We start from the raw sequence: 18605 nt of genomic DNA, 5'->3' as shown, positions 1-18605 counted from the left end.
AGGCGGGGACGGGCGAGCCGGGGCGCCGCGCCGCCGGTCGCGGTCCGGTCCGGGCACCCGCGGGGCCGCCCCCACCCCCGGGCCGGCCCAGGAGCCCTACGGAAATAAAGGTGTCGATTTAGCATAATTAAGAGATTTATTTGTCTTCTTTTATAAACCTTGTAAGCACCGAACCTATCGTCGAAAAGTTTATTTACAGAGTGGCCGGAAAGCAACCCTCTCTCCTCGCAGCTCCCGTTAGTGGTTGTGCATTACTCGTGTTATCCGCCGCGCCCCGCATCCCGGCGGACGGCGGGCGCCGGTTCCAGCGAGACCATTTACATCCCGTCCGAAATCCTACTACAAACGTAACACTTTTAAGTCACCGAAAAGAAAAAAAAAGACCCAAACCAGTGCGTACAAAAATATAGTCTCTAAAAAAAAATTCCCAATATTAATAGGCAGAAATGTACAGCCATACTAAAACCGGGGAGGGAAAACTTCGCGGCGCGGGTGCCGCCGCCGCGGCCGGGGCGGCTCGGCCGGGCTCCCCCCACATGCAGACAGGGGCCCGGGCTCCGCTCCGCGCCGGGCACCGCGGACGCCTCAGCACGACGGCTCTGCATGCACCGTCCTCCCGCCGCAGCCCCTATGTACACCGCCGGCGCGGCCCGGCCCGGCCCCGCGGTGCTCCGCGCTCCGCGCCCGCTGCGCGGCGGCGCCTCAGCGCTGGGTCCTGCGCGCCCCGCGCCGTCAGGGCGTCCGCGTCCGCGCCGCGCAGGGGCCCAGGGCGGCGGCGGCGGCGGCGGCGGCGGGCGGCGGGCAGGCGGCGGCGGCGGCGCCTTTGCGCTCCTTCTGGCGCAGGTGGATCTTGGTGTGCCGCTTCCTCTCGTCGGAGCGGGCGAACTTCCTGCCGCAGAAGTCGCAGGCGAAGGGCTTCTCGCCGGTGTGCGTGCGGATGTGCGTGGTGAGGTGGTCGCTGCGGCTGAAGTTGCGCATGCAGATGCGGCACTGGAAGGGCTTGTGGCCCGTGTGGATGCGGATGTGCCGGGTGAGCTCGTCGGAGCGCGAGAAGCGGCGGTCGCAGCCCTCGGCGGGGCAGGGGTAGGGCCGCTCGTGCACCGGCGTCTTGCTGGGCCGGTTCGGGTACTTGCGGGGCCGCAGGATGGGCCGCAGCGGCAGGTGGTGCGGGCTGTAGGCGCCGGCGGGCAGCCGGGCGCCCTCGCCGCCGCCGCCGCCGCCGCCGGGGGCAGTGCCGGTCGCGGCGCCGGCCGGCGGCGCCCCCATGGTGAAGTTGCGGATGGTGGAGAGCGGCGTGAGCGGCGGCGGGACGCGCAGCGAGTCGAGCGGGCAGGGGAAGGGCTTGCGGTCGGGGCCGGCGTGCAGCTCCCGCTGGCACTGGGGCGGCGGGAAGAAGCCGCCGTACTCGGGGATCATGGTGAAGAGCCCGCCGTCGGCCGCCGCCGCCTTCGGGGAGGGGTAGGAGGGCGGCGGCGGGAAGGGCAGCGCCCCGCCGGCGGCGGCGGGCAGGAAGGCCGAGGAGGGGTCCTGCGGGTACAGGTCGCCGCAGCCCGAGTAGGGCGGCGGCGGCGGCGAGTAGAGGTGCTCCAGGTCGCCCGGCTGGCCCTGCGCCATGGTGCAGCCCAGCGCCCCGGCCAGCGGGTTGGGGGAGGCGGCGGAGGCGGCGGAGGCGGCGGTGGCCGAGGAGGCGGCGGAGGAGGCGGCGGAGGCGGCGGAGGAGGCGGAGGAGGGCGCGCTGACCCCCTGCAGGATCCCCGCGCTCACGATGTTGATGATGCCCTCGGGGTAGCAGCCGGCGCCCGGGTACTGCGGGTCGATGGAGAATTTGCCCATGTAGGTGAAGGTCTGGTTGCGGGAGGCCGGGGCGCTGGGCGCGAAGCTGGCGGCGTAGGGCAGGTCCAGGGCTCGCTTGTCGCCCATGTCCACGTTGATCATGCCATCTGGGGGGCGGGGGGGGCGGTCAGCGCGGGGCGCCCTCCCGGCCCGGCGCCCTCCCGGCCGCCCCCCGCCGTGCGGGGCGCCCCGGCCCCGGCCGCCGCCGCGGTGCGGGGCGCAGGGCGCGCACATGTTGCGCCTCCGCCGCGCAAGGCTCCGCGCCGGCCGCGACTTCTGCCCCGAGCCGGCGCGGAGGCAGCGCTCCCGCGGGGGGCGCCGGGGCCCCGTCCGCGGGGGCTCGCGGCGCCCCGGCTCCCTCCGCCCGCGGCCCCCGCGGCCCCCGCCACCCGCCGCGGGCGGCCCCGGCCCCGGCCCCGGCCCCGCACCTGCGCGGCCGCGCGGGCTACGCTTACCTCCTGCCACACCGCTCATCTGGTCAAACGGTCCTCCTAAATCGGCATTGGGGAAGATTGTAACCGAAGTTGGCAGTGTGGTAGAGATGTCATCCACGGGGTAAATGTTTTCAGAGAGCTGATGCACAAAACCACTGAGAGTCACTGGAATTTTGTCTACGGTCTTGGCAGTCATCATTTGGTCAACGGGCAACCGTGAGGACAACTCTCTGTGCCTGTAGTGTGCACACTGTGTGGGGACGGGGCGCTTCCCTTCCTTCCACTACTGGTCAAAAAAAGAAGAAAAAAAGCGTGTAACGTGAAGGCGGCCGGCCGTGCCTCTGCCCTTGGTGGTGCCCCGTGAGAGCCCCGGAGTTGCTGTAGTGTTGTTGTAACAGTCAGTGTCCCTTGAAGAGCTGTTAATCAATTGCAGCTCTCGCCGGAGGAAAAGTGTTGCGGTAAGTATTTATGGAGGCACCGTGAATGCCCGGGACGTCACTGCCCATATAAGGACTGGGGAACGGGCCCGGCGGTCACGTGGGCGCCCGCATGCGGGACCCGCGCCGCCCGGCCCGGCCCGGCCCCGCGCCCCGCGCCCGGCGGGGGCGGCCGCGGCCCGGGGGCGGCGCCGCGCAGCCCCCGCGGCGCCCGCCGAGCCGCCGCGGCGGGGCCGGCCGCGCCCGCCGCCGCCGCCGCCGAGGGGGTATTCCGGTGGCGGGGCCCTTGCCCTAAAAAGGCGCGGATCCGGCCCCGCCCCGCCTGCCCTTGTAGGGCTCGTTCCGGAAAACCGAGCCTCGGAAAGAAGAGCGGGGCCGCCGCGCCGGCCCCGTCAAAGCCCGACTCGCTTCTGAGCAGCCCCTAACCGCAAGCGGCGGCGAATCAGAAAATAGCTACATTCACGGAATCCGACTTCTCCTTTTTTTGGCTCTTCTGCCTTTTTCTTTTTTTTCTGAATTACTGGTGGAAAGAGATGCAGATAAGAGTGAATGTGTTGCTGCTTTTTTGGAAAGTGTCTGATCTATATATACAGCCGCGAAAACGGAACCACCTTCCCCGTGTTGTTATTGTAGCGGCAGGCGGCCGGGCGCAGCGCAGCGCAGCGCCGCCGGGCCGGGCCGGGCCGGGCCGGGGGCGGCGGGGGCGGCCGGGCCCCGCCGCCGCCCCGGGGCTGCCCCGCCGCCGCTCGCGGGCGCCGCGGCGCTGCTCGCCCGCCGCCCCCGCGGGGAAGCAGCCGCCCCCCCGGCGGCCGCGGCTGCGAGGCGCAGCCTTACATAAGACGCGAGGGGGTTATTTCTCGCGGCGTGGGAGGAAAAACACCCCAAGGCTCCGCGGCCCCGGGGCGCCTCCCCCGCCGCGGCACCGCCGCCCCGTCCGCGCGAGCGCCGCCGCCGCAGCGGGGCCCCGCGCCCCGCGCAGGGCAGGGCCGGGGGCTGCCGCGTCCCGCGGGGGCACACGCGCGGCGGGGACCGCGGCTCAAGCGCCGCGCCGTGGAAGAGGCCTCAACTGCAGGGCCGCGGCCGGCGGCGGGGCGCACCTGCCTCCCGCGCCCGGCCCCGCCGCGGCCGCTCGCCCGCGGGCCGCCCGGGACACCGGGCCGTCCGGGACACCGCGCCGGGCGGGACATCGGGCCGGCGGCGGCGGCGCGGGGTCGCAGGCGCCTCCCGGCCACTGCGCGCAGGAGGGGCTGCGACCTGGCTTCTCCCGTCCCGGGGAAGGGCTCCCCCGGCGGCGGGCGTGCCTGACCCCGCAGCGGTGCCTGCGGAGCGGGAGAAGCCGCCCGACCCCCCGCCAGCCCGGCGGCCGACGGTGGATGCCGAGCTGCAGCCTCACCCGGGCCCCGGCGCGGCCGAGAGGCGCCTCCGGCCCTGTCCCGCGTCCCCGCTGCTGCCGGCAGCGCCTCGCTGCCCGCTCCCTCGCTCGCGCCCTCACTGCTGCCGTCTGCGGCGGCTGCCCGCGCTCCCCCGGACCGCCTTGCCCCCGCCTGTCTTGCCGAGCGCTGCGCGCGTACTCTTCTCCCACCGCTGTCCTCACCCCCTCACCTACCTCCTCGCCACTCCTTTCCCCATTTAGCAGCCCTGCTGCTGGAGGCTGCTCCCCCCCGCAGCAGCTCGCAGGACACCGCTCGCCCCTCCAGGCCCTGCTCCCTCCCCGCGCCGTCCCCGACCCTCTCCTCAAACAGCCTCCTGGGACTTCATAGCCTCGTCCTCCCGGCCCGGGCCTCCTGCTTCCACCGCTGTGTCCCGCTTCCTGAGGCCATAGCCTTCAGCCCATCCCCGGTACCATTTCCATTCCTCCTCCTTCCTTTTTTTTTGCATGCTACCTCTTTCTGTATGATGTCTTCCATAATAAGGGGATCAAACCAAAGAGTGCTTAAATTCTAGCTTTTTTCGAAGTACTAAAAATAACCTCCCTTGTGCCTCCCCTCCCAGGAGAAGCCAATCTTTCATACACTTTCATACACTGTTCCCAAGCGCAGAGCTTGCAGCCCCTACATCTTCTTGCTGATGAGGGTGTCAGATGTAATTATTTTTGAAAGCTATATCCCATGCTATGCTCTTGTCACTAATCTCATTACTTCAGAATATTTCATCTCATGACTGTTTATTTCTGCTTTTAGGAAAGCAATTCTCACATATGAGCACGCAAGGGCCATTTTTGGTGGTTTGTAGGAAAAAAAAAAAAAGACATTGACAACCAGGCAGCAGCAAGACATGGTGAGATATGAGAGGTGCCATAGAAGCCTACTCTTACTCCAAAGCAAGGAGCCAGAGAACATACAGGAAGGCTAACAACTCTTTACCTTTCCTTTTTAACTGCAGTTACCAGTATTTACAGGTTTTAGTACCCTGCAGCATGCATCACAGGAGCACGGCACGTTCAGGCGTCCCTACCAAGTGCGCGCTTACCTCTCCTCCGGTCCCAAACGCTGTCGGGGCGTCTGTCTCCCAGGCCCATCTTCATCCACTTAATGCTTTACCTCTCAGCTGAGAAAGGCTCTCTCAGTTGCTCAGTTTTTGTTTCACTGCCTTTGGTGATGATATGGTTTCGCTAGTTAGTTCTCCAGTCATCACAGAACCTCGGCTAGACAATAATGTGACTTAAAAAGTAAAAGTTTTAGTCAAAAGTTTCTTGTCATACTTTCTAAGGAGAGAATCTAGCCATAAAGTGAAGTATTTTCCTTTATGGATGATCTGGCAAGTATACACAGCAGTTAGCAAATCTATCATACTTAGTGGGCTTTTATGTATACTAAGATTTTGTTACCAGCACTTTCTAGTACTTACTGTACAACCGATACAGTTTGGCATATGAGACTTGGTTGAAAGAAAGGTCATGTTCAATTTTAGTAGATTCCAGGTATTTTTGTTTAAAAAAAAATCTCCATTTAAAAGTTAAATTGTGACAGTTCTTAGAGAGAGAGAGAGAGAGAAAGAAAGAGGACAGATTCTGGGAAATTTGACTGAGAAGTAGGGGCAATTGCTTTGTACCTTTTCCATTATGGGTGAACTATAATTGGTCTGATCACTACAATGAAAGGACCAAATACTGCAATCTGTTGTATGGTGAAGCAAGTTAGTTTACATGAATTTCGGAAACAGGAACTCTGAGTGCAATATCCCCCTTACTACCAAATGTCATGGATATATCAGGCACAGACTAGAGATATTTTACAATACATTCCCATATTATTTGAAAAAAACATATGACCACTGATAACACTAAATCATAATGTATACAGGAGAAAGACAAACTAAGGTTTTAATCCAGTCTTACCCTATTTCTCAATTCTGCCATTGAATGAACTTGGCAAATTTAATATTCTATTATTTCTATGAATTCTATGAATTTCTATGAATTCTACTATTTCTATGAAAGACTGACATGAATAAAATTTAACATACCTCCTGGCTAACTTAACCTAAAGAAGACTATTATTAGTTGACTTTGTTGGGTAATGTCAAATGTCTTCTTAAGGATGGGGTAAATTGTGTCTGATTTGCAGCCCTTACATGGACAATCAAGTCACTCCTCTTTTCTCAAAGGGAGCTTTGTCTGAAGGGCTAGGATCTGGTCCAGGGAAAGATGGAAACATAGTTAACACTTGGTCTTCAGGAAGATGTTGACAGATGAAACTCAAATGGTGCTGGTCCCTTTTCAGATATTCTTGCCATAGCACTTTGCATGTGTTTTGTGCCTCTGATCCCTGTTTGACTGATTATATTACACATTGAGGGCTAGACTGTTCAACTCGCACTGATGTCAATGAGTCTTACACGCAAAAAATCCTACCGAGTCCTGTGGTCCCTAAAAACCAGGTAGTTCCACATGAGGGACAGACTGCTGGTGCAAATTGCCAAAGCCCCACTCACACCGAGGCAAGAGCTGTCCTTCGGTAGCCCAGTACGCGTGGAGCAGTCTGGCTTCTCCCCTGCACTCTGCTGCTTCTAAAAGCAAAAATGCCTGATTTGTAATCCCTTTGAAGCCTTCGAGGTATTTCCACTGACTGATTTTAGATCAGCAGTGAATCAGCAACGAAGACGGCAATGAATACTACCTGTGTATCAGGTACCTTGCCACTTTTGGCTTCTCAAAACGACTGAAAACTTTACCATTACATGGAGTGGTCCTGCTTTCTCCCCCTGTTTGTGTGACAAATCTAATGGGATGCAGCACTGGCTAAGGTACAGATCTGAAGGGCTAAACTGCTCTTTTATTCCCAGTTTATTCGAAACCAACCCCCTTGGATTTATTTTACTTGCTCTTTTGGAAAGGTGTTAACTGATGTTATGCTGGGTATATTTTCCTGCAGTCATTCACTACCACAGGTACCAGAGACAGAAGCTGTAGAAATAAAATCAGTCTTGCCTCCATACCTGCGTTTGAGCGTGGCTGAAGAAGAAAAGGCAGCTTATCTGCAGGAACTGGCAGCACCATTTAACCAGCTTAACATCTCATATTTGAGTCATCCCTCCAGGAGGTTACTGTGCTTTTGTAGCAAAACTAGACCGACCTCGTGCACTGACAGCAGAGATGCCAGCAGGCCTGCTCGGGAAATGCACTCTGCCTCTTCCCACTATGTGCCCTGCTGCTTTCAGAGACGCTAGACTGGCCTCAGCTCTCCAGGTGCCCTCCGGGGCAGAGGCACCCAGCTGGGAGGGGGTGCTTGCTTCTGGATAGGTGAGTGACCCTGTCTTCAGACGACAGCAAGGGAAGTCTGTCAGAAGCCTGGGCTAGATTCTTTTTTTTTTTTTTTAATTTTTTTTACCGAAAAGAGGAGTTCTTGTTTCTGAAGCTGGATTTCTGAGTTTCATAAACTTACCCTTTTTCACTGAGGGTAGACATGTCCTTACAGGATGAAATATTTGTTTACTAATACCTTTTGTTTTGCCAGGGGTGTCTGTTGGATTCCCTGGCTGCAGTTAAAAGTCACTTCCCTTAAAAAGCTAACTTGCCTTTCCCCTTCCCACTTCTGATAGAGGCTTTCAACCCTTAATGGCTGTCACTCAAACCCAGTGCCCATCCAGGTAAACCTGATGTAAACACGAACCTAAAGCGAAAAAGCTGCCTGACTGTTCACGTGCTACGGGAAGTGAGATGGTTAAAGAGTAAAGGAGAAGGCATCCCAGTCTGCCCTTAATTACTGTACCTTAAAACCACACTCTGCGGTTTTCAGCCAAGGCTGTGTGTTGTCTTAGGATGAATGCCTGTAAATTTGAAATAAGTAAATGACTTTATTGTGAGGATTTGGCTCAGGAGAGCCTTAGCAGCATCTTGAAGGGTTATTTAAATGTCAATAACCTTTTCTAATTCAGGCTATAGAAATTAAAGAAACCTGTGTGGAACCCACAAGTTACTAGTTTAAATTTGTGTAGCTGTAAACAAACACATGAAACAGAGAAAACTTCCAGTCAAATAAAAGCAATAACAAACTCATTTGCCTTAAATCTATTTTGTACAGACAACTCGTTATTAAATGCACAGAACATTTCCTGGATATTCCAGTACATGGTTTCTACCATATGTATTAAATTTATACTCTGCTTACCCTTTTCTTTGCTCATGTAAGACATGAGGAAAATTATCTTTCCACTAAGTCAGCAGGACAGCAGGGAGCGGAGGAGTGTGCGTGTGGGCACCACTGCCCTCTCCTGGAAGAAGACGTTTTGCCATAGCACAGTCTCACGGAGAGGATGAGAGGACACAGGGTGAGGAGCAGATCTAAGTGGAGTGCTCCTCGTGTTTCACTGCATGACAACATCTGTAACACTTTAGACCAGAGATGCATTACGTATAGAGACACCAACATACAGCCCTGGTGGGTCAAAGACCCCAGCCAGGGGAGCAGGGCTGCCTGATCGCCGTGATCCCCCAGGCTGCGATTTCCACATCCTCAAGGGCCTCAGGGTGGAAAGCAAGTACCCAGAGAGCGGAGGGGAGGCAGGGCGCTGGGAGCAAGACGTGGAGGTGGCAGTGCCTGCCAAAGGGCCCTCCTGCTCCTTCCCACGGGGGGCTGGGCTGCCACCTCCGCACCCTGCCTGCTCATTCCCACCCGCTGCCCAGGAGCCCTGCACCAACGCAGACTCCTGGCCAGCCTGGCCACCCACTCCCAGCCCGGCAGGGACCCTGCGGTGGCTTGCAAACTGCACGCAGCTCAGAGACCAAAGCCACCCTTCCATTAGTGTCTAAGCTGACTGCTAAAATATCAGCTCTGCATAATACCTGCTGTAAAAAAATGTTGCTTCTCATAACAAGAAAAATAGCTTAAGATACACATATCATCCATATGACAAGATTCTCAAAATAATGATGACTTTGTTCCTGAATAGTGATAGTCTGACTGCTAAGCTCTGCCTTCCAGTCCTTTTTTCTGAAACTAGTTTCACTTACCCTGTGTCTCCTGCTCTGCTGTGTCTTCTGTGCTTTGCGTAAATACCTTTTTGTTTGATAGTTGCGCTTGGGCCTTTGGTCCAGAGTGAGACTAGTCAGGAACATCCTTTAATGATGTAAGTGGCCTTTTTCCTTGAAGGACTGAAACAAAAGAAGTATGATGAGTGTCAATTCAATTCTCCTGTTGGTCTCATTACTTAGTGTCTGAGTACTTAGAAAGCTTGTCAGAAGGGTTTCCAGACATATGTACAGGCTCAATTTATAGTACACAAAGCCATTAGAAGTGGGTAAGACTTTTTATCCTCAGCTGAAGAGTATGGTCAGATATTGCATCTCTTTTCAGCAGATCAGGATAGAAAGCACCTTCTTCCAACTAGTCTTCTAAGAAGAGAAGCAGAAGAGCTCTGGGTGGTGTTTTTCAGGAACTTCCACCCCTCCAGGAAAGCTGGAGTCATTCACAGCATTTTTGGATTTTCAAGGACTCATTTGTATTTGCCCCGTCTGCGTGCCATTTTCGCAGAACCTATCTGTATTTATGTCATATTTCTCTGTGCTTTGGTCTTAAACCAGTCTGCCTTGAGCCTTGAAAAACCTCAGCTCTTTGCGCTGGATAAGTCAGTCTGAGGGCGGTTCTGACTTTTCCTTCGTTTTTATCATCATTTATTCTCTGCTCCTGAGGGCATGCCTAGAAGCTCGAGTCTCAACAGAAGACCATCCTGACTATGAACTCCTGAAGAGACGGGTGCTCAGTTTCAGTGCCAGAAATTTTACTTAAGGGGTAACTTCCTGTCTGAAGCTGCCAACAAAGTTTATCGGAGCAGACAATTTAAAAAAAATCCCACAAGAGATTAAAATGTTTTGCTTTAAAATGGATAGAGCCAGCTCTTCATGTGGTGTAAATTAGCATAAGTTTTATGATGCTCTAACTCTTAATATTTAATTGAGTGCAAGTCAAGATTGGACATGGTTTTATTTAAGGTTTGGTTACTTTTCCCAAGGCTAAAATCCAAATTGTTCCTGAGGGTGGGCATAGTCCTTTTCATTCTGTATTTTGGCTGCTTTCACCTCTTCTTTTGCTGGAGCTTATTTCTACCTTTATTTTCTCTGCTGCTATTTATTGTCCTTATTCTTTCACCTCCCCTCCCATTCACATCTCTCTCCTTACTCTCTATTGTCCAACCTTTTTAGCTCTTTCCTCTCTTCCCCCTGCTGTCGTTCCTCTTCCTTGGTAGTTCCTTTTCCTTCCCCCTTATCTCAGCAATTGCTGCCAAACAGCTATATTTGGAATAGAGTGGGAACAAGCTATTCTTGTGACTTTTCTTTGAAATAACTGAGAGGAGCAGATGATTTTCTTTGAGCAAATAGAGGATGCATCGAGGAGAAGGCAGGCTAGTGAAGTCAAAATGACACTGTTAGGGAATACCTGCCCAACAGGTTTGTCTTTCCCCACTCTCAGGATAAATTAATTAGCTATTGGTTTTTATTTGCTCTGTTTTAATTTTAAATCCTCCAATTCCTCTCCACAGGTTAATAACCTGTGCTTCTGAGGTCCTGATAAGGACAAGATAATCATTGCAATGTCTGGGCACTCACACATCAAGGGAATGACATAAAATCTCAGATGACAGGATTGGCTGAAACAGGCTATATACTTGTTTAGCATTTGAACTCAGTGCTGTTGTATCTTCTGGTGTAGACAGAGCATACTCTTACAGAGTCCCACTTGTATGGGCTAACACAGAAATACACTGGGAGGTACAATTTCCTATCTAGCAAAATTATTTCTCTATTTTATCTCATATTAACTCCTTCTCAGCACCACCCGTTCCTCATTACCATCGCCATTTAAAACTGTTGCAAGCAATGTACTAACGAAGCCAGCTAGCACTGGAGCTACGTGAACAGCACAACTCGGAACGTATTCTCCCCTACCCCCAGTGTTTCTGTGTTTGTATGATTAACTCCCACGTTGGCAAACCAAACAAGAAATGTGGCCAAATGAAAAATTCAGCATCATGGTTTAGCGTTTTGTGCCTGTGCCAGCAAAAGACCCGAGTCTATTTGTCTGCTCTCGTGTAAAGCAGGTTCTATCAGAACCATGCTTGTGTCCATGTGATCACGCGTGAAGCTTCTTAATACAGAGGAAGATACATGAAATTACATGCAGAAAGATGCAGGGACAAGATCTTTAGTTACAATGCCAAATTAAAATTTAAAGAGAAAATGGCTAAAGCTAGAAGAAGACGATTCTGTCATTCATTGGTGACTGCCAGGGATTTTATAAACTGGCTAACACAAGTGGTCATGCTACTATGGGGCTTCCGTAGTTGTCCCTGCAATAGCTATTGATATACGAGGTTCGCCAACAGAAAACACGCCAGTACCAATGCCTTAGGAGGACAAGGTTGGGAGAGAATGGTAATATTTTTCTATTAGACTTGCTAATAGAAAAAACAGATCAGTCTTCAAGCAGACAGACCTTTTTCCAGATCCGCACTACTATGCCATAAATGTGCCATAGCAAATGGAGGCTAAGCAAGATGAAGAAGGAAGGATCCAGGCTAAGAAGTGACATTGACTTCCAGTACTGACACTAATGCCCAACAAAGACTGCCAATTTCTCTTTGGGCTTCTGTCCCTTAAAACTGAGCACAGGGAAATTTGGTGTATGCTACAGACACAAAAATATATTAATGTTTCATACTGAATTTAATGCAGGTGCAACAGCTACGCATATTTCATCAGTAACAGATGAGTTTTGGCAATTCTGTGCTCCCACAGAAAGCAAATACATTTTATTTATGCATTCACAACCCATGGTCAACAGCCACAAATCAACTTTCACGTATTCAGAGAATTCTGCTACATCCACTGTGAACCCAGAGAGGTTTTAGCCCTCCTCTGTTAGCCCTTGTCTCCTGCCCCGTCCTCACCATGCTGGCAGCTTGCAGCTTTCCTCTTAGACTCCTTGACCCCACAAGCTAAGTACAGCTGAAGAACACAGCTGCAAAAAGTGTTTGAAAAATAATCTTCATGTTTAAGGCTCCCAGGCCACAACATGGGGCCCAAAGGAGATCCAGGATGGCCTGCTGAAGAGGGAGCTAGCCCAGAGCTGTAGGTACATGAATAAATCTGCACCCACTGGTCCAGGGAGCGGAGACTGCTTCCTGAGCTGTTAGCAGTGCAGATGCGCCTTTGCTTTTTATTATAGGGCAGACGCAGAAGTGACTAAGGCTTGACAGCACCTAAGCTGTAACTAAGGCCCACTGAGAGTTGCAAAGTAGGCTCTTCCCAACCTCCTTGGCCTGGACCAGCTGATAAGATAACCATTTTCTGAGCTCTTCTGCCACCACTCAGAATGGAGGGAATTTTTCTACCCAGTAGTTAGAGCTCTCATCCAAGGTGTATGAAATGCTGGATTCAGCCCCTTTTCCTCCCTGAACAGATCTGAGTCTCTTTCTTCCACCTCCTAGGATGGTGCTCATAACCACATTCCAGAGTCACTTGGGGGATGCCTGGATCTTCCTGTTGCAGATTTTGAGCTTTGTATTAAGTGAGCCAGCAGGACTGGGTCCATGGCAAAGGTCAGGGTACTTGCCTGGAATGGAGCAGAGGTCCGACAGGATCATTCAGCTGGTGTCCCAGTTTCAGCACTATAGCTTCAAGCAGTCATGAGGAGCTGACAGGCTGTGCATTTGAAGGAGGGCTAATGAAAAAAAATTAAGTAAGTGCTGCATTACAAGAATTACTCTACAGTCACATGCATAGCCTGCAGAGACTTTCAGGCCTCCACGAAGGGACAATCAGGCCTCCAAAAAGGGACAATCACTTTTGGCATAACCCACAAAAGACTTGGAAAGAAAAGGTGTGAAGAAAGAACAGCAGTGAACAGATGATGATTTTCATTTTTATCTACAGGAAACATCAAGGAAGAGTAAGTATCCATCTTGTGATACACAAAGGACCTTCTTTAAAGCTAGTCTGAATAATCACTGCATTATAAAATCTGTTCTGTGATGCAGAACAATCAAGCAGTGCTTGTTTTGGAGCATCAAAACAGCAGGTCTGCAGCATGCCCAGAAAGGCTGACCAGTGCTGTCATGGCCTTTTCAGGCTTTCTGATCAGCACACCTATTGTAACGCAATTTAAAGTTGACGTGTTTAAAAACATACACAATGTCAGAGAAGGAATGAAATGTCGCTTCCCTCTCTTCCACCCCCCCCACCTCATTATAGGATAAGGAAAAATAATGTATGGAGAATAATACTTCACCATCTAAAGAGTTTTTCTGGTTTCTAAATCTAGTGAAGAGTCATTGTATATTTTGACAGAAAAATGAATCAAAATAATAAAGTGAATACAAAATTATATTGCTGTCAATAATTTAATTTACACAAAATAGCACTGTGACATGGTAATTGTTATATATGATGCAGCATTCAGTATAATATTTGGAGAATGCATTATAGAAAGTCAACATTTAACTACTAAAATCAACTTACATAATCAAAGCTGTCAAGGAATCTTTACAGTTTTATATTAATTTGAATGTAATTTACTATAGAGGTGTCATTCTTAGAGGTGCTTACAATAGTTAATGATCTCTGCATTTCCATTATAAAATCCTATTTTCAAAGGTTTATAACTTGGTCTTAAGAACTCTCAGCCCTCCAGCATATTTTCCTCTTCCTTACAGAAACTATGTTAGATGTTTTAAACTTTTCTCTCAATGCAGAAAGTGTGGTTCCTTTCAAAACTCATTTTGAGGATTTGCTAATTTGCTGCTTACTACCCAGGGACCTCAGTAAAAACAAAAAACCCAAAAAAGTTCTTCACAGTAAGAGAAGACAGCATTTGCAGTTATGGTTTTTTTCTTCCATTTTCCTTAGGACTTTATCTGTCTGACCACTTTTCTTACTGAAGTGTCTAAGCATCTTCCAATACTCCGTCCTTCCTACACCCAAAACTCCTTCCTTTTCTCCTCCCCATATTGCCACCATTAAGCATTCTTCCAGGTCCTTCTCATCATCTCAGACTCTGACTCACGGCTCTGTTCTTTGTCTTCTCACAGAACTCCATACTTACTTTGGCAATGGCAACCTTCCTCGCATCCACTGGCTAAAGGGCTCTCTCAGTTGCACACTTCCTCAGCCTCACCCCTTTTTCAATCTGCAGCCCTAGTTCACTTTTCCAGCTCACTGAAAGTCCAACAATTAGTTTTGCTGTAACACATTTCTCTCCTTGATCTTACAGGCTTGATCTATACCTGGCATTACCCATCAACACGGTCCCCTAGACCTGCTCTGTTGGTTGTTTTGTGATTTCCAGCTCATCAGCCATGTGAAGCATACAGCCCCAAGGCATTAAATCCCCACTCCTGCTCAAGGCTTTATCTAATCTACACATACACTGGCCACCTATGTGATTAATACTCATAGACATCTGTATCTCTCCTAGCTTGTCCTCTTCTGTCCAAACAAAGGCTTGAGCCTGTCTCCAATGTCGTCTCACTGATATCAAAAGTGACATCAGAAGACACTGAGCCCAAACTTAAGGCTATATGAATATAGTCCTGTCCACAGTGGGGTGTTTTGCAATAGTTCATCATATTGCTCCTTTTTAAATTCCACTGACGCTTCTGCCAAGCTCCCGCACGATTTCCGAACAGAGCGGGCCACATGGGTGCACACAAAGCTGCAAGATAGGACTTACTAGCTGCTCTGTGGTTATGTTTTAACCAGGAGAAGCAGGGGCCGATGAACCCCATCTTCAGAGAGATCATCCAAACCCCACTGCTCAGGGAGGCAAGGCCTCGCAGCTCCATAAAGGCTGGGTGTCCCTTCCATGTGCACTGGTCATATTTGAGTGTCAGGAGGGAGCAGCAGGGATCTCCCAGCTCCTGCTGAGTGGAGCTAAGTCTCCTCAGCCCACTTTTCCTCCTCCTTACTTCAAGCAATTGCTGTGACTTGTTAAGAACCACAAGATACAATGGAGAAAGAGGGACCTATGTGTCATTCATGCTGCTGTTGCCAGCTCCAGCAAACAACCAAGATGAACAAGAAAGTCTCAAGGAATCTTACATTTCACCTCACACTCTTACCACACAAGAGTGGGTTATTCCTTCAACCAGTCAACAACAAAATCGACTAACATAATTTCCTACTTTGCCAGCTCACCAGCCTTCTCTGCTGACTTCTTCCCAAAGTAGCTTTTATCTTTCATGTCTATAACCTACGCATCTCTGGTGCAAATCCCTCTAAGCCCTTCCATTCTGACTGATGCCATTTCAGTCTTGCTGATCCCGTCTCAAAGAAGACCTTTCCTGCCTCACCACACAGCTGAAACTTTTGTCTATGCTCCCATCACCTGTGTTTCAATTACTACAACATGCTCTTCCCTAGCCTGGAGAATTAAGCATTGCCTGCCATTGCTTTGCCTATGTCTCCCTCCCATTGGCACCCTCCATTACCCCCCCCCCCCGCCCCCGTTCTCTATAACATCTACTGTTTTTCACATGCACAGTTTTCCCAAACACTCTCCTCCCTCTCTCTCATTCCTTCCTGTGATAAAATTACCCACTGCCCCTGCCTGGCCATTGATGCCAACCTTCACCACATTCTTATGCAGTTTCAAACGTGTGTTTCATGCTGCCCCTCACAGTGGGTAAGTATCTGCAAGGTAAGTGTACCATCTTCTGAAAATTTGTTGCTGGAAAACCTGCATACAAGAAAGCGGTCATGTGCGGGGCTGTAGGTATGCTGAGACCGCTGCTCCTCATACTGACTAACGTTGCCGCATTGCGCCCTTGCCCTCCGCTGTCAGCCTGCCTGTACTCCCCTCATGCAGAAACACGCGTGATGCTCTCTCAAGAAGGGACCACCTACTTCCTGCCGGTCTGTACGGCCTCCAGCACAGCTGCGTCTTGGGGCTGTGACTCATCGGTGATTCCTGGCCACCAGTGCATTACCAGCGGAGGTGCTCTCTGAGGCTCCGGATTTCAAAATTAGCTTGAGCACAGGAGAGAGAGGGGAGGCAAAGGGTTGGCAGCATCTAGCTGCTTCAGTGCTTTCTGCCCTGGAGGTAGGACACTGCAAACCAATTGCCCACAAACACTTTGTATTACCAAGGCTACGCTGTTACAGGTCACTTCTAAAACCTGAATTTGAAAGGCAAATTGTCAACACAAAGGTATTATCTGTAATAAAAGCAAAGCTTTACCTTGTTTGCTTTTGTAGGCCTCCTGCTCCAGTTCAGAGGTCTAGTTTTCCCAAATCCTATTTAGATGCACTTTCTTCATTCATGTCTGTTTGCAGTCATTGTGGATCCCTTATGCCCTAGCTTTCTCTAACCTGAGGGTTATTAAACAAGATATGTTTGAGCCAACGTGCATAACTGTATCCAAAAGCTAAACCCTCATTACCATTTAATGATTTAGATTTACATAAAATTACCTTTGTCACTTCAGTGCGGCATCCCTTTATTTCCAATGCTAGGAGAAGAGCTTTAGAAAGCATTTGTGACGCTCTACTCTGGCCAGTTTGTCTTTTTATGGCCATATCCTTTGTTCAGTGCCAGCATTTAGCCAAAATGCTTTCCTGTAGCATCATTGCCAATTTTCCTTGTTTGACAAAATGAATGAATCACTTTCTAATAATTCAATTATGTCACGAATAAGATGGGAATCTCCTTTCCCTTATGCATGTTGAGAACAGATCTGTACTTCTGGACAAAAAATCTGCTGCTTACATATCACATTACTGGAGCTGGAAAGAAAAACTATTTCACAGGCATGATGTCCTGATGATGGACTTCATTCAAGAAAAATGTGATCATATTTAGACTGGATAGAACTGGTGACTGACTCAGCAGCATCAAGGCTGTGAGAAGGCTTGCCTCTGTAAGTGGGGGAGGTAACAGTGAGAAAGATAACACTCAGGATGTCTGTTTGATCCTCTGGATCATAACTCAGTGGCACAGAGGCACTCTAGAAATCATTTTTTTTTTCTCCAGTGGATACTAAACTGGACAAAAGTGGCATTAAGGTCTGGTTAAATTATATTCTGTATAAATATTTAACACATTTCATTTTTTTTCTTGGAAAAAAATATTAAAAGACTGGCTGTAGAGAGGACTACAGGCTGAAAGTTTCAGGTTGTTAGTTCATGATCCTGTATGTTGAGAAAAGAGAACTAGAAGATGAAACTTTAAGATGTCAGACTAGTCAGGGACTGTATAAATCTCTTCTCCTGCAGAATGAATGGGACATGACAGACAGGGGACCTCAGAAGATGCTCTTCTAGACTGGAAGATGATTCTTGCACTTTCACTGTCCCTTGCAGAAAAATCCACCAGACCGGTTTATCTCCATTCAGTACTTTTACTCCTTGAATCTCAATGAAGAGGCTTTCCTCTGATGTAGGTAGTGCTGCCTGCTCTCCCGAGGTTGACGCCCACTTCATTCAAGTATTCCTAGTGCAGCGGAGATGTTAGTGGCTACTGGCTTGCAGCCAACATCCCACACATTTCCTCCACAGCAAAAATGCCTTAATTCTGACCCACTGCCTTTCAAGTAGATAGTGAAAAAACCCAGTCACAAAGAGCTTTGCTTTTATCTGTATTTCTCCTTCAGAAAGATCTGAAACAAACATCAGACATTGTCCTTTTCTTTTCTTTTCTTTTCTTTTCCAAGGTCCATGGCCAGCAGGGTGAGGTTTGGTACTGCTGCTGGTGCTAAAGCACAAAGAGAAGCTGCAGGCGTTCAGAAGCTGGTACTTACAGATTTGGGTAAAGGAAGTTTGCATGCATGGTAACTACGAGTGGGTGGACCAGTATTGTCTGCCATCATGCCAGCAGCTGTATCCAGCACCTCTCTTCTTCAGCAGCTCTTCCGTACACCATTCATTTTGAATTAGTTCTAGTGTCACCTACTGTAAGAGAGAGTGTTTTTCAGGCAGGACACTGAAAAAAGATCAGAAGGGACAGTAACTCTTGGCTCCCAGCTGAAGTTTTCCATCTTCAGCACAGTTACAAAGAACACTGCCGATTTTACCTGATAACCAGAGGGCAGCGTGTTCCAATCCCAGCATTTGAACGGACAAGAAGTAAGAGTACATGCTTAGGAACTGGGTATATCACAGGCCTGGCTCTGCTGCCACAAATGACTTCGAGTTGTGACAAATTATGCAACACAGCTGCATTCCTACACCCATAAAAGCCAAGCGCATATATAATAAAAAGATCAGTGCATTAAAAAAAAAAAAAGGACCAGGTGGAACAAAACTGTCCATTTCATAACTCCATTGCACAGAACCCTAAGGGAAAACAGCACAGATAAATGCGTTTTATATTTGTTAATCTAGCAGAGCGGTTGTGAGGAAATGTACCAGGGTTGTTCATGGGGGAACATGGGGCCTAGGACTAGAATTTGGTATACTAGGAACATTGGAATC

The 18605-nt window shown here is 50.3% G+C and overlaps 1 protein-coding gene across 3 annotated transcripts; it reads right to left on the bottom strand.

Annotated features, from left to right (window-relative positions):
* Positions 1–117: 117 nt before the first annotated feature.
* On the bottom strand, positions 118–9296 carry EGR2 (early growth response 2). 3 transcript variants are annotated; one of them, XM_064513693.1, is made up of 4 exons: positions 7915–9296; positions 5174–5293; positions 2289–2553; positions 118–1940 (listed from the first exon to the last, which is right to left on the bottom strand). In XM_064513693.1, the coding sequence occupies exons 3-4, from the start codon at positions 2464–2466 to the stop codon at positions 733–735; spliced, it is 1386 nt and encodes a 461-aa protein (XP_064369763.1). In that variant the 5' UTR covers positions 2467–2553; positions 5174–5293; positions 7915–9296; the 3' UTR covers positions 118–732. The 3 variants fall into 3 exon arrangements, with proteins under 3 accessions (XP_064369763.1, XP_064369762.1, XP_064369761.1); XM_064513692.1 differs by having other exon boundaries at positions 5174–7972; positions 8314–9296; XM_064513691.1 differs by lacking the exons at positions 5174–5293; positions 7915–9296 and having other exon boundaries at positions 2289–2685.
* Between the last annotated feature and the right edge of the window lie 9309 nt (positions 9297–18605).

The sequence above is a fragment of the Dromaius novaehollandiae genome, chromosome 6 (genome assembly GCF_036370855.1).
Source record: "Dromaius novaehollandiae isolate bDroNov1 chromosome 6, bDroNov1.hap1, whole genome shotgun sequence".
In the NCBI taxonomy this organism is placed as follows: domain Eukaryota; kingdom Metazoa; phylum Chordata; class Aves; order Casuariiformes; family Dromaiidae; genus Dromaius; species Dromaius novaehollandiae.
This window is presented reverse-complemented; position numbering and strand designations above follow the sequence as displayed.